The sequence below is a fragment of the Podarcis raffonei genome, chromosome 6, assembly GCF_027172205.1.
Source record: "Podarcis raffonei isolate rPodRaf1 chromosome 6, rPodRaf1.pri, whole genome shotgun sequence".
NCBI lineage: Eukaryota > Metazoa > Chordata > Lepidosauria > Squamata > Lacertidae > Podarcis > Podarcis raffonei.
Window position 1 is genome coordinate 6,901,342 of NC_070607.1, and position 12,442 is coordinate 6,913,783.

Consider the following 12,442-nt stretch of genomic DNA (forward strand, 5'->3'; position numbering starts at 1 on the left):
GGGCAGAACATTTTTGGCCATGGGCATTAACAAAAGCCTTGGGTCAGGCAGGAAAGGAAGGATTTTCATTCTAATCACAGCAGTCAGCCTACTTCATAGCCTGGTGGGTAGGAGACTTGGATGAAGGAAGAGAGATGACAACCCCGCCCCACCCCAGTAGAACAGTTAGTTCTTCTGCGGCACCAAAGCGTCAACACAGGCATTGTTGCAGTACAGCACATTTTGTATTGTCTTTGTGACTGGAGCAAACATTGTGCAAGGAAGAGGGAAGGAAGCCAGTTGGACAAGGAAGAATATAACTTAGCATAACAAGATCCCTGTGAGCAGTCCAGTAGTTCAGAGAGAGAACACTTAAAAGGGAAATGGTACAAAGGTTTGAATCTCAGTCTAGAGAAATGGAACTATGGCATTGGCCTTATGATTTTGCATGAGAAATCGGAAACTGGGTGCTCATTTGTGTTTTTTGAAAACAGGGTGATTGAGATAACCTAGGTTCTTTTCTGTGCAACATACCTCAGCCAAGTTCCCCCTTCTCCTGTTAGGTGTGTAGTCAGCTCATTATGCCACATTGAGGGGGGGCACTTATTTGAGGAAATACAGTCATACCTTATTTTACTGTGCTTCAGAGATATTGCTCCTGTTGAGGATGTGGGTGCAGCTGCAGGCAGCCCGGCCGCTTCCAGGGGAAGAGATCCCCACCACCGCCACCCCTCGCCTGGCCATGGAAGTGGAGCTGGCTAGGGCTGGAGCTGAGGTTTCCCCCTTCCGTCCCTGCAGCCAGGGGTGGGGGGCTGGCTTAATAGACTATGGTATGGTGCAAACAGAACTTCTGTATACAATTGGAAACAAAAAAAAATTGCGTAACTCGAAATTCACTTTACTTCAGTGAACCGAACCTGCAAAATCTCCAAGGCATGTTCTTACTGAAGCAGTAATAACCCATCCAGTATAATGAGTCGCACTTCAATGCTGTGCTTGTCTTGTTGGTCCTGTCTTCTCCTCTTACAAATTCAATGCAGTCTGAGAAGGAACAGTGGGCGGCACATTTGCATTGGTATTGGTGGGGAGCATGAAAAATGAGCTGCTCTGTTCCTTGCAAGCCTGGGATTGCTTTCACAAGATGGCAGATAGGCATTATTCCCCATGGGGTCCCCATTATTAGTGGCTATAGCAGCAGTTCTCAACCTGTGGGTCCCCAGATGTTCTTGGACTACAACTCCCATCATCCCTGAGCTCTGGCCTTGCTAGCTAGGGGTGATGGGAGTTGTAGTTCAACAACATCTGGGGACCCACAGGTTGAGAAAGGCTGGGCTATAGCATCCAAAGTTGGGATACGCAAATTTTATATCCACTACAGCATTGTCTTCAAGCACAGTGATTTACTTTCCCCTTAAGAATCAATGACAGCCCTTCAGGAATGTGGAAGAAATAATGGCATGCACTCCAATATATTACTGGGTAGAAGCCATTGCATAGAGAGAAAAGCAAGTGCTCAACCATGTCCCAGACTTCAACTGATTGTCATGGCCCTGTTAATCAGGACAGAGTTTGAGGCTACATTGTCAGCTGCTAAGGAGCCAGACAGATTTTCTGACTCTGAACTGGATGCTGGTGATCAGGGGACCACTGAACCCAAGGCTGGCAGGCAGGAGCTTACTGACCCAGCTATCACAGCATCAGGGACCATAGAACCAAAGCCAGGACCCTTATGGGTGCCTTCCAAGCGTCTCCCATGCTACCTTTTTTAGTCCAATGGTGCAGGGAGTGCACTAGGTGAGATGTCATAGAGTGCAAGAAAATCGCCTGTCTTCAGGCAAGACTCTAGTTCTCAAAAAGGAGGAGAGATGGACTGGAGGCAGAGCTCACAAGGCCTCAGTTCACATTCCACTCTTGTTGGAGCAAGTTTATCACTAGGAGCTGTCCTTGGTGCTGTGATAGTGACCTGTTCCATCGGCTCCTTCCTAAGACTAGAACCAACATATCAGTGTACTTTGTTTCTTAAAATAAAGGATAAGTGGGAGGGATCTATTGAGAATTGACAGCCCTTATCTAATTCACTTCCTCCATCAGCATCGCTTCATATAAGTGGCTGAGAATTGTACACCAAGCATTTAATCAATAACCTTTCAGGGATTGGGAGCGGATGAATGTTGTGTGTGGAGGGGGGACTACTTACTATTAGGTGAGGTAGCTGGGTGATCTGTCTTTGTTTTGTGCCATGCACTTTAAAAGCAGAACCTCAAAATGTCCCTGGAAAACAATGGGGGGCAGCCATATTTTCTCTGTACAGTTCCCTTAAAATGACCTTATGTCATCATGTGCTGTATTTTCTCTGGGGCATTTAAGAGACTCAGGGGATATGTGCCACTGGGCACTCTTTTTGCCAGAGGGTTGGGGGCACTAGCAGTTGGCCAGTGTAGGTTTATGGATGTCTATTAGGAACAGAGGACACTGGAAAGACTGTTGAACTAGCTAAAATACACATATAATGCTATTATTGTCACTTTGACTGTACAAAATAAGATGAAAACGGGGTCCTGCCTTGTGGCTTATAATCTAAATGTGGATAGTAGACAGCAGAATTTGTTACTGACACTGAAACACAGGGATAGTCAATATGGTGTCCTCTTGATATGATTGAACTCCCACTCCCCAGCCAGTTTGGCCAATGGTCAGGGATAATGGGATAATCTGGAGGGCAACACCTGGGCTACCAAATGGCTTTTTAGAATTGGGTCACTTAGATAGCATGCCAAACCATGGTTTGGTGCTATATAAACAGCCCTGTGACTGCTCCCCGAACCATCTCAGTCTGCTCTCATTTCTCCTCTTTCTGAAATGTTTAAGATTGATGTTCTCTGTGTTGAGCTTTTTATTTCAGTTGGAGTGCAATTGGAGTAAAAAGACACTTGCAAGAATTCAAATACAAATGATGATTTAACAATAGCTTCACTAGGGGCTTTACAATAGCTTCAGATTCTTGTGACATGTAAAAAAGCTATAATTACTCCCACATCAAACAAAATTACTTGTCACAAAGAAATCTATGGCCAAAACCATGATTTTGCTTCCATTTTCCATTTTAGTTTTATGAAACAAGTCACAACTGCCCCAAGGGAGGGAAATGTTGGGTTCCTTCAAGAGAAAGTAATTAAGGTTTCTCATTGGCAGTAATATAGATCATTAATGCATTGGCTTCCTGTTCCCATATCCCTGTCCTCGTCCTCTTCCTTTCCATACTACGAAGCTCCAATATTAAATCACTCCAGGCATAATTAAATTGGAAACCATTTCAGCTGAGCTGAAATCTTATAACCTCTCCCATAGGCACGGTATTCTGCTGTTGTTTGTTTGCTTTCAAATTTGGTCTTGAATTTGTGTGGCTGCATTAAATGGAATCATTTTTTCAGCATAATTATTACCAATCTCTGGATACATGGTTAAAAAGAAACTTTTATACAACAGAGTATATATACATATCCACACAGAAAGAGGTTGGAGAGAGAAATATGTCATAGCATAAAAGCTATGTAGTGGTGCATCTTTGTGCCTTTTAGCAGTTCAGCTCAGTCCCAGATACCACAAGAACACGAACTTGTTGGCATCTGTCTGTCTTGAGAGATAAGGGGGTGCACCTCAAACTGCTGTGTCAGCAGCACCAAAGTGACTTCCTCAGGGCACAAGCCTGGGCAGTGTGCATGGAGATCCTGGACTTCCCTGACAACAAGACCTCACTCTGGGTTTCACTAGCACCAGCTTGGCTGCAGGAGTTGCCGGAAGGAGGCATGCAAGAATCCATGCAACCATCTTAGGGACTCCACTCCAGGCCGGTGTAGGTTTTACTCCTTAGCCTTTCCTTCTTCCAAAGATACCCTGCAAGGCAGCAGATGTTTCGGGTCAGAGTTTTCCTTCTCCTAGATGGGCTACCTTTTCACGTGGACAAGCCCCACTCACCTCCCTCCACAGCATGTTCAGAAACTGCCTTCTTGACTGATGGACCCATTATTGGCCTCGCTCGCTCAGTCCATCGGAGTCTGTCTTTGCATGCAGGGCAAGTCCATAACTCACTGAGCGTTTGAGACCCATCAGAAAACTTCACCTGGTTTAGTTGGCCAGTTGAAGCAGTTTCCTAGGATGTGACTGCTGCCATATGCTGACAGCTTCTGGGAGCCACAGCTGAGTGTAGGGTGGAGACCAAAGGTTGACATACTACCCCAGAAGTCACATAACGTGTGCTCCACTAGAGGTACTACTGGTCCTCTAACACCCCTGAGCATGAACTAAACAAGATATACATATCCTTAGTATTTAGTCTTGCATTTGCTTTTTCTCAATGCCAGCTGTTCTAAATGTCCTTTGACTTGGAAGACTGAATTTGTAAACAATGCTTTTTTTCCCTTTCTAAATTGAACAAAAACAACTGGTTCAGATTTAATTAAGCATTGAATAGCTATGCAGATTAGATGTCACTGTGTATTCTTATTTTTAGTCTCTGGTGTTTATAATTTTCAGCCACAATCCAAGTAAAGAAATCTTCAATAAACAGTCTTGATATATTTGGCAGCAGACAGCAAAGAGGGCAAAAGCCATAGCTACCTTCTAGTTTTTAGAAATTCTCATGCTCTACAGTAGAGCATATTTGGATGCCTAAAATTTGGAGTGGCTCTCCCATTAAGAGCCATTTGAGACTCTTTACTTAGTTTGGGGTGTATGTTGAAGATATTAAGATGTACACCCAAAAACAAAACTGCGAGACACAAGCATTCCAGAAGACATGCAGTTTATCTAGACACATTAGTTTATCTAGTTGGAGGTGCCAGGGATTTCACCTGAAAGGTTCTGCATGCAGAGCAGATGCTCTACTGCTGCACTGTGGTCCTTTGATATATGAAACAGGTACACTCTTCAGTGAGCTGGGAGTAAATGCTTGTTTGCAAACCCTGGTTTGTTTTCCATTTAATATGTTGAACAGCCCACGGTAACCAAGGCCACCCCTTCTGGATTAAAGGGTTTCTGGAGAACAGGGTTTGGCCTTCAGGCAAACTTGATTATTCTAATTTACCAATCACATTTTATTAGGCAACCAAATATAGGTTATAGCCAAAGATTACTCTTAATTTAAAAAACATGATGTGCATGATGCAGTGTTTTGCTTACGAAGACAACCCCAATGGGCATTAATGGATATTTCTTTTAAAGCTGATTTCTTAAGAATTAGCAAAATAAACACTAATGGCTTCAGTAGCAGAGATGTGTCATTTAATCTGAATTAGGCACTCCTTCACAATTTCTGCCTAGCTTATTATCTGGAAATATTAGGATGGTCTTTAATTTCATTCTGTTACTGAGTGTAGACTCCTTTTGATGTCAATAAATGAAAAGACTTGCTTCCTACAACAGGACAGAATATTCAATTTAACTGCATTTGTTATTTTCTGCCAAGCTTCAGTCTGTACAAACTATGGCATTTAAATGCTCCCCCCCAAGAAGATTGATTCACTTTTCCTGTTCTCTGATCTCAAATCAAATGTTGTAAAGGTTGAAAGAAAATAATGTGGGGTTTTTCTGTATCTTTAGAACCTAAACTTCACAGGATTCCGTAAAATCCTCAAGAAACATGACAAGATCCTGGAGACTCCCCGAGGTGCAGATTGGAGAGTCGCACACGTTGAAGTGGCACCGTTTTATACTTGCAAAAAAATCAACCAGCTCATCTCTGAAACAGAGGTAGAGTACATTGGCCTGTTTGTTTCTCCTCTCCTTAGACAAAATTCGCTCGGGTATCGCTAGCGTTTCTATCTTCTCGAAATGCTGCTAACCAGCTTATGGTAACAATGTGGTATATCTGAATAAACCGAAGAACTGGTACCTTTAAATATGTCCTGCTGTTGTGATCGTTGATAGCAGCTGAGTTATTGAACGTGTTTTCCTTCTGCCAAACATCTTTGAATGGACAGGCCTTGATTTGAGGCATGATTGATTGGTTATTTATTTATTTATTTATTTAGACAGTGGTGACTAACGAATTGGAAGATGGAGACCGACAGAAAGCTATGAAGCGGTTACGTGTTCCACCACTGGGAGCTGCACAGGTGATGAAAAATTAGCTGGGTTTAAGAGTGGCTGGGGAAGGCCCAGCCAGATGGGCAGGGTATAAGTAATATTATATTATTATTATTATTATTATTATTATTATTATTATTATTATCATTATTATTATCATTATTATTATCATTATTATCATTATTAATTTATTGACTGCATTTTAGCCTTTTGGTGTGACAGGGCGAATTGAGCATATGCGGTTATAAGAACTGGCATAGGCAAAGTCTTCCATTTCCACTTCTGTATTTCTGATTTTGGCTTCAGAGGACTGGGAGAGGACAGTGCAGCTATTAGTGTATAATTGGAGAGAAAAGTGTCCCCAAATCAAGAGAAAGTTGCGTGTGGTTTTAAAGCCTGGAAGCTTTTTATCTGACCTTCATGTGCTCTCCAGTTTCAAGGGCGGATTTTGTTTTGCAGTCTTGCTGCTTATTTTCATGCAAGCTCACAAGTTAAAGCAAAGAGCTCGAGAACTCCCACCAGCATGAAGCGTACCAGAGGCCTTGATGGAGCTGTCTCCTAATTAGACACGTCACTCATTCTAAGACACAGACAAAAGGCTCATTTGGGCTGGTGTCAGTACCTGGCATACTTGGGCAAAGGCTGGGTCCCTAGGGGTTAATGTCTTGCCAGAGCTCCACCAACATTTCCCCCCAGCTGTTCTGCAGTGGGCTCTCCAGTGACATGGGAACTGCCCCTGGCAGTGCTGCAGTGACCAGTCACCCCCTCCCAGCAGTTGCACCTCAAGATTGGGGGGCGGCAGCTCCCATCACACCCGTCTTCTAACAATGCACAGGCCAATGTAGCCTTCTGCTAGTCTGCCCTGTTCCCTGCAGCGCCAAGAGGCACTGTGCAGGGCTGTGTGGTCTCATGCCAGGCGCGCCAGTCCCCACGGCGTCTCCCAACACCACACGGGCCGGTTCAGCCTTCCACAACATTATACCGGTCCCCTTCAGTATTGGGGAGGAGCCCTTCAAACAAATATTGAGGGGGCGAAATACACCTCTGCCCCCTTGAGTTGGCACGCCTGCCTCCCAGCAAGGTAGGTGCTTAGTTCTGGGGAGCTACCTTGTTTCATCTTCTACAATGCCTGGAGTCTACCATCGGTTGCCTGACATTTCATTATAAAGATAAAACATGCTGCCTGCTCAGCACCAATCAGAGCTTCGTACACTTGTGTGGATGTGTCCATATGCTGTTTTATGTCAGAGAATGATAAGTAGTGATTGAACAAATGCGTGTGTGTTTCTTGACCCCTCATCTCTCACTCAGTTGACAGAATGGAATCTGTCTTAAAAACAAAACAAACCAAGAGGAGTTTAGAGTTATAAATTGTGAGATACTATTGATTTCGTGAGGATTTTTCCAATCTTTTTTTTAAAAAAAACAACAACAACCCAACAGCACAGTTTAATTTAGCTGACTAGAATATGATTTTGTTTAAACCAACTTTCTCTTGTATCTGCAGCCTGCACCAGCATGGACTACCTTTAGGGTCGGGTTATTCTGTGGAATATTCATCGTGTTGAATGTTACAGTCATCATTTCAGGTTAGTCACCCTACACTTGCAGCCTGAATCCATGGGTCAATTTGAATGACCTAATCATGTGGTGATTAATTTCACCATAAGTGAATGTTATTTATTATTTGATGTAGCTTCAACTTCTGGCAAAGCTTTCTGTGCTTGTGATTACTAGAATTATTGGGACTGCTAGGAACTATTAGGAACCATGTCAGATTTCTGTGGATCTTGCTGTGTTGGACATCGGGGAGAGACATTGACAAAAGACAGAAGTCTCGGGGTCGGGGGGTCTTGTGTATAATTTAGTTTGTTCTCTGAAATTCACAGGAAATTGCTTGTCTTCGAGTACTTTTCACCAAATTCTTGAAGTTAAAATATTCTCATTATTCCACATATTTTGTGCAAATTGGGCCTAGTAGCACATTTTCATCAGTGCCATTTTAACATGACTTGAAATGTCTATCTAAATGATTCACTGAATATGCTAATATGCATCTCGTAGTTTTTTTTTGTATGGTACCTCCTGGTTTTTAGGCACTTTAATGTAAATAATTAACAAACAGTTTTTAATCTCTTGCAGTCCTTTATGCATTCTGCATAAAGCAATATATTTAATCCAATATATTCAATACCCCATTTCATACTTGTTCCTCTGTATTTTGTAATCAAAAAATTCTATTTTCACTTTGCATATTTGTCAGTGGCCCTGTGAAACATGTGCTCATTGATCTTTTCATATCATGTAGCTCTTGTTAGTTCTGGATGTATTTAGAACCATCTGTGTATTTGTGTTAATTTGCATAGTTGAAACTTGAAAGAACACTTTAAGTGTTCAGAAAGGGGACAGGCTTGTATCCCAAATGAGGCTTGTGGTGGCATAATCCTCACAATCAAACATTAATACTAAAAATGATTTTAAAGTTACACACAAAATTTCTGTGAGAAAGCAGGCATTGATTGCAAAGACCAGTCGCTCCGGGTTATATACTGCCATATTCCCCTCATCCCCAAAACCCTTTCAGTCTACTAGTTAAAGGTGGATCTGGGGACTCCAGAGAGCCAGTGTGGTGTAGTGGTTAAGAGCGGTAGTCTCGTAATCTGGGGGACCGGGTTCGCGTCTCCGCTCCTCCACATGCAGCTGCTGGGTGACCTTGGGCCAGTGACACTTCTTTGAAGTCTCTCAGCCCCACTCACCTCACAGAGTGTTTGTTGTGGGGGACGAAGGGAAAGGAGAATGTTAGCCGCTTTGAGGGTCCTTAAAGGGAGTGAAAGGCGGGATATCAAATCCAACTCTTCTTCTTTCACTTGAGCTTACCCGAAATAAGCTCAACAACTTTTCTATGCCAGGGCTCAACTCTGGAATTGCTAACTAACTTTTAAAATAGTGCCTTTGATCACGTGTAGAATACTTTCGCATAACCACATAACATTGTTTGAAAGTCTACAGTTGGGGCTTTCTTTCAGAATTATTGGGCAAATGTCATCTAGGTCTGTCAGTTTATTTTTTGAAAAGCTCTAGAGTATCATCTTATGTAGCTTTTGTTTGATTTAGTTCTTCATTTGCCCTTCTGAGGTGGGGGTGCGGAATCAATTTAGGCATAAAATAGGGCTTCTCAACTTTCTAGAAAAGATGGTGGCAGTTTGTAACTGTGTGCCAGAGAAGCTCTTTATAAGAGTCTGAAGTGTGCTGAATTCTTTTTGTACTTAATATTTGATAATTGCTAGCATGCTTTCTATGCTTGTATTTAGCATTCTGATCTGTTCTTACCTCTTCATCCTTTTGATGTCTGGAATAATGTTCATTTGTCTCTTAAGAACTCATCCTTTATACTGCTTGGCATGGTAGATCTCAAAATCAGGTGAACAATTTTTTTCACTGCTGTTTTAAATTTTACAACTGAAGAGATAGCATTAAAGTGCTTCAAGGAACAACTGATGCCGACCATGAGAAATCTAAATCACACTAAATTAATTCAATTTATTAGAAGCCCTCTCACTCATGCATTTTTTTTCTTTTTTTAAAGGGAAATGGAAGAATATAAAGATGGTTTTACAGAAGCTCAAAAAGCAATAAAGAGAAGGGGAAAGGAGGAGGGGAAGCAAAGATTAGTGACTAAAGGTGCAGGAAAAGAGATTATCTGTGGGGGCCCATTTACATATGCAAGCGTTCACAGTACATAGGAGCAAATGAAGCCGGGAAAAGCAGACCCAATCAGGATAATGAAGCTTCCTACATAGGCCAGGACATGCAGCTCCTTTTAAAAGCAAGTGTTTTCCTCCAGTTAGCAGATTGCTTGTTTGACTGGTTGTCAACTCTGCTCCACTTGCACTTTGTGCCCTGCCTTCCATATACACTGTGATGAAAGGGGCATGAGCCCCAGAAATGCATTCAACTTTGCTGTGTTAGTATAGGTTCTGCATTTGGGGATGAACACTGTCTGCAAATGCCTCATTCCTAGTGAGTCAATCACAGACCTTATCAAGAACATTTTGAGCCCTGGCTGCTTGGGAATCTTCACCAACTATAGTACAGTGGTACCTCTGGATGTGAACTGGATCTGTTCTGGAGCCCCGTTTGCATCCAGAAGCAAATGCAACCCGCGTCTGTGTGTCTGCGCATGCGCAGGTCGCAATTCACCACTTCTGCGCATGCGCGTGACATCATTTTGACCGTCTGCGCATGCGCGAGTGGCGAAACCTGGAAGTAATGCACTTCGTTACTTCCAGGTCGCCGCAGCGTGCAACCCGAAAATACTTATCCCGAAGCTACTTCAACCCAAGGTATGACTGTATTTAAAACAGGAACTACTGACTTGAGTAGATCCCTCTTTATTTTCTAAAATAAATCTGTCCATGGCCTCCCTTTTTAGCCTTGTACAAATTTCTCCGCAGCTTCCTCCTTTTGTAAGTCTGGTGTGACAAAAGCTGTAAATTTCAACTTGCTTAAGTTTCTGCAGGTATGCCCGTTGAAGGTAAATTATCCCAGAATGTGGGTTTTCTGGGCCCAAAATTTCAGCTGTCCTAATTTTAGGCATAGTATTTGGGCAGTGGGTTCTGATCAGTGGTTAGGTTGTGTGGTGTCATGCACAGCCTTTTACTGATATTTTAAGTCCAGATGAGGAGTATGTTTTTTTTATTGCGAGGGAGCAGAAAATTGACTGTCTCCCGTGAGCGGTCCATTCTGCACATGTTTGATTTGAATCTTCTCCTTGACAGGTGTAATTTTTCTGAAAGCATTGAACGTGTGGCCACTCATAAGAATCTATCGAGGTGGCTTTCTCCTGATAGAATTCCTCTTTCTCCTTGGGATTAACACATACGGCTGGAGGCAAGCTGGAGTGAATCATGTCCTCATCTTTGAGCTCAACCCTCGCAGTAATTTGTCCCATCAACATCTCTTTGAGGTAAGTAGTACAATAGGGTGTTGGAGCCCCCTAATTAGCAGTAGATGTTGTTATCCCCCTTGCTGTTCTTTGATCGTCCTGATATATCATCTTCAAAACAGATTACCTTTCTAGTGTCAATTTTCACAGGACACTTTGTCAGGAATATAGTTACCGTATTTTTCGCTCTATAGGACGCACTTTTTCCCTCCTAAAAAGTAAGGGAAAATGTTTGTGCGTCTTATGGAACGATTGCAGGGGGGAGGCAGGCGGGAAAAGCCCCCAAGATCTGTGCAGCTCTTGCGAGTTTTTCCCCAGGAGGGAGAAGGGACTGACTGGCCGCATCAGTCCCTTCCCCCACCTCCTAGAAAAGCCAGTAGAAGCCTCGCAGCACTTTTCCCCAGGAGGGAGAAGGGACTGACTGGCCGCATCAGTCCCTTCCCCTACCTCCTAGAAAAGCCAGTAGAAGCCGCGCAGCCCCTTTAAAGAGCGTGCGGCTTCTGCGGGAGGTGAGGAAATTCCCCCACCTCCCGCAAAAGCAGGGAGAAGGGCTGCGAGAAGCGCATAGGCTGCGTGCAGCCTGTCCGCTGCTCCCAGAGCTTGGGGGGGGGGATCATATTTTTTTCCTTGATTTCCCCCACTGAAAACTAGGTGCGCCCTATGGTCAGGTGCGCCCTATGGAGCGAAAAATACGGTAGGTAGATTATTCTTGAACTTGATTATGAATGCAGACAACTTGTAGTTCTTCAGATACTGCCCTAGTTGTAAAGCTTTTACCATCCAAATAGAAAATACATTATCCAGCAGGAGGCTGCAGGAAATCCATTGTCTCTTTTCTGCATCAGGAGATAATGCTTTTAAATCCCAAGCATGCTTTTTCAAGGTAGTGTGTGGTGAATTTCATTGTGACAGGGTTGGCTGCTGCGAGAATAGGTTGCTGAATTAGCCTTCGCCTGATTCAGCATGGTTCTTCTTTTGTTAACAACCCTGTAGCATTATCAATTGCTGTTGTAGCCCAATGTGAATATAACAACCCCTGCAGTATAGTTCGCTTTTATACCCCATTTTTGGATGGAGGTCTGTGCTGAGTGCCAGCCCTACATTGTAGTCTCAGACAATCAGCTGAGGTTGGTTTGAATTCCCAGTCAAAAACATATAATACTTATCGGGTTGCAGCAAAGGTCAAGCTTCTGAAATTTCCCACTCACACCTCCTTCCCGGTCAAATCAAGCACTCAGTTGCATACAGAAGCTTCATGCTTTGCTGAATTTGCATGCAGACTGATAGCTCCTTTAAATATGAAAACACGAAACTGAAAATGCACATAAAATAAGATTAGGGTCTCCTGCCTTTGATGCCAACTTTTGTTTTTTCAGCCCTCTCAGCTACAGACTCAGTTAACGTGCACACCAGGGATACATTGCCGGTTATACA

At 43.1% G+C, this 12,442-nt stretch overlaps 1 protein-coding gene across 1 annotated transcript in view; it reads left to right on the plus strand.

Moving 5' to 3' along the window:
- XPR1 (xenotropic and polytropic retrovirus receptor 1) overlaps positions 1 to 12,442 on the plus strand; it is a 105,601-nt gene that overhangs the window by 56,775 nt on the left and 36,384 nt on the right. The window contains exons 5-8 of the mRNA XM_053391324.1: positions 5,578 to 5,727; positions 6,009 to 6,092; positions 7,571 to 7,652; positions 10,842 to 11,029. Coding sequence (XP_053247299.1) covers positions 5,578 to 5,727; positions 6,009 to 6,092; positions 7,571 to 7,652; positions 10,842 to 11,029 — 504 coding nt within the window. The remainder of the gene's footprint in view (positions 1 to 5,577; positions 5,728 to 6,008; positions 6,093 to 7,570; positions 7,653 to 10,841; positions 11,030 to 12,442) is intronic.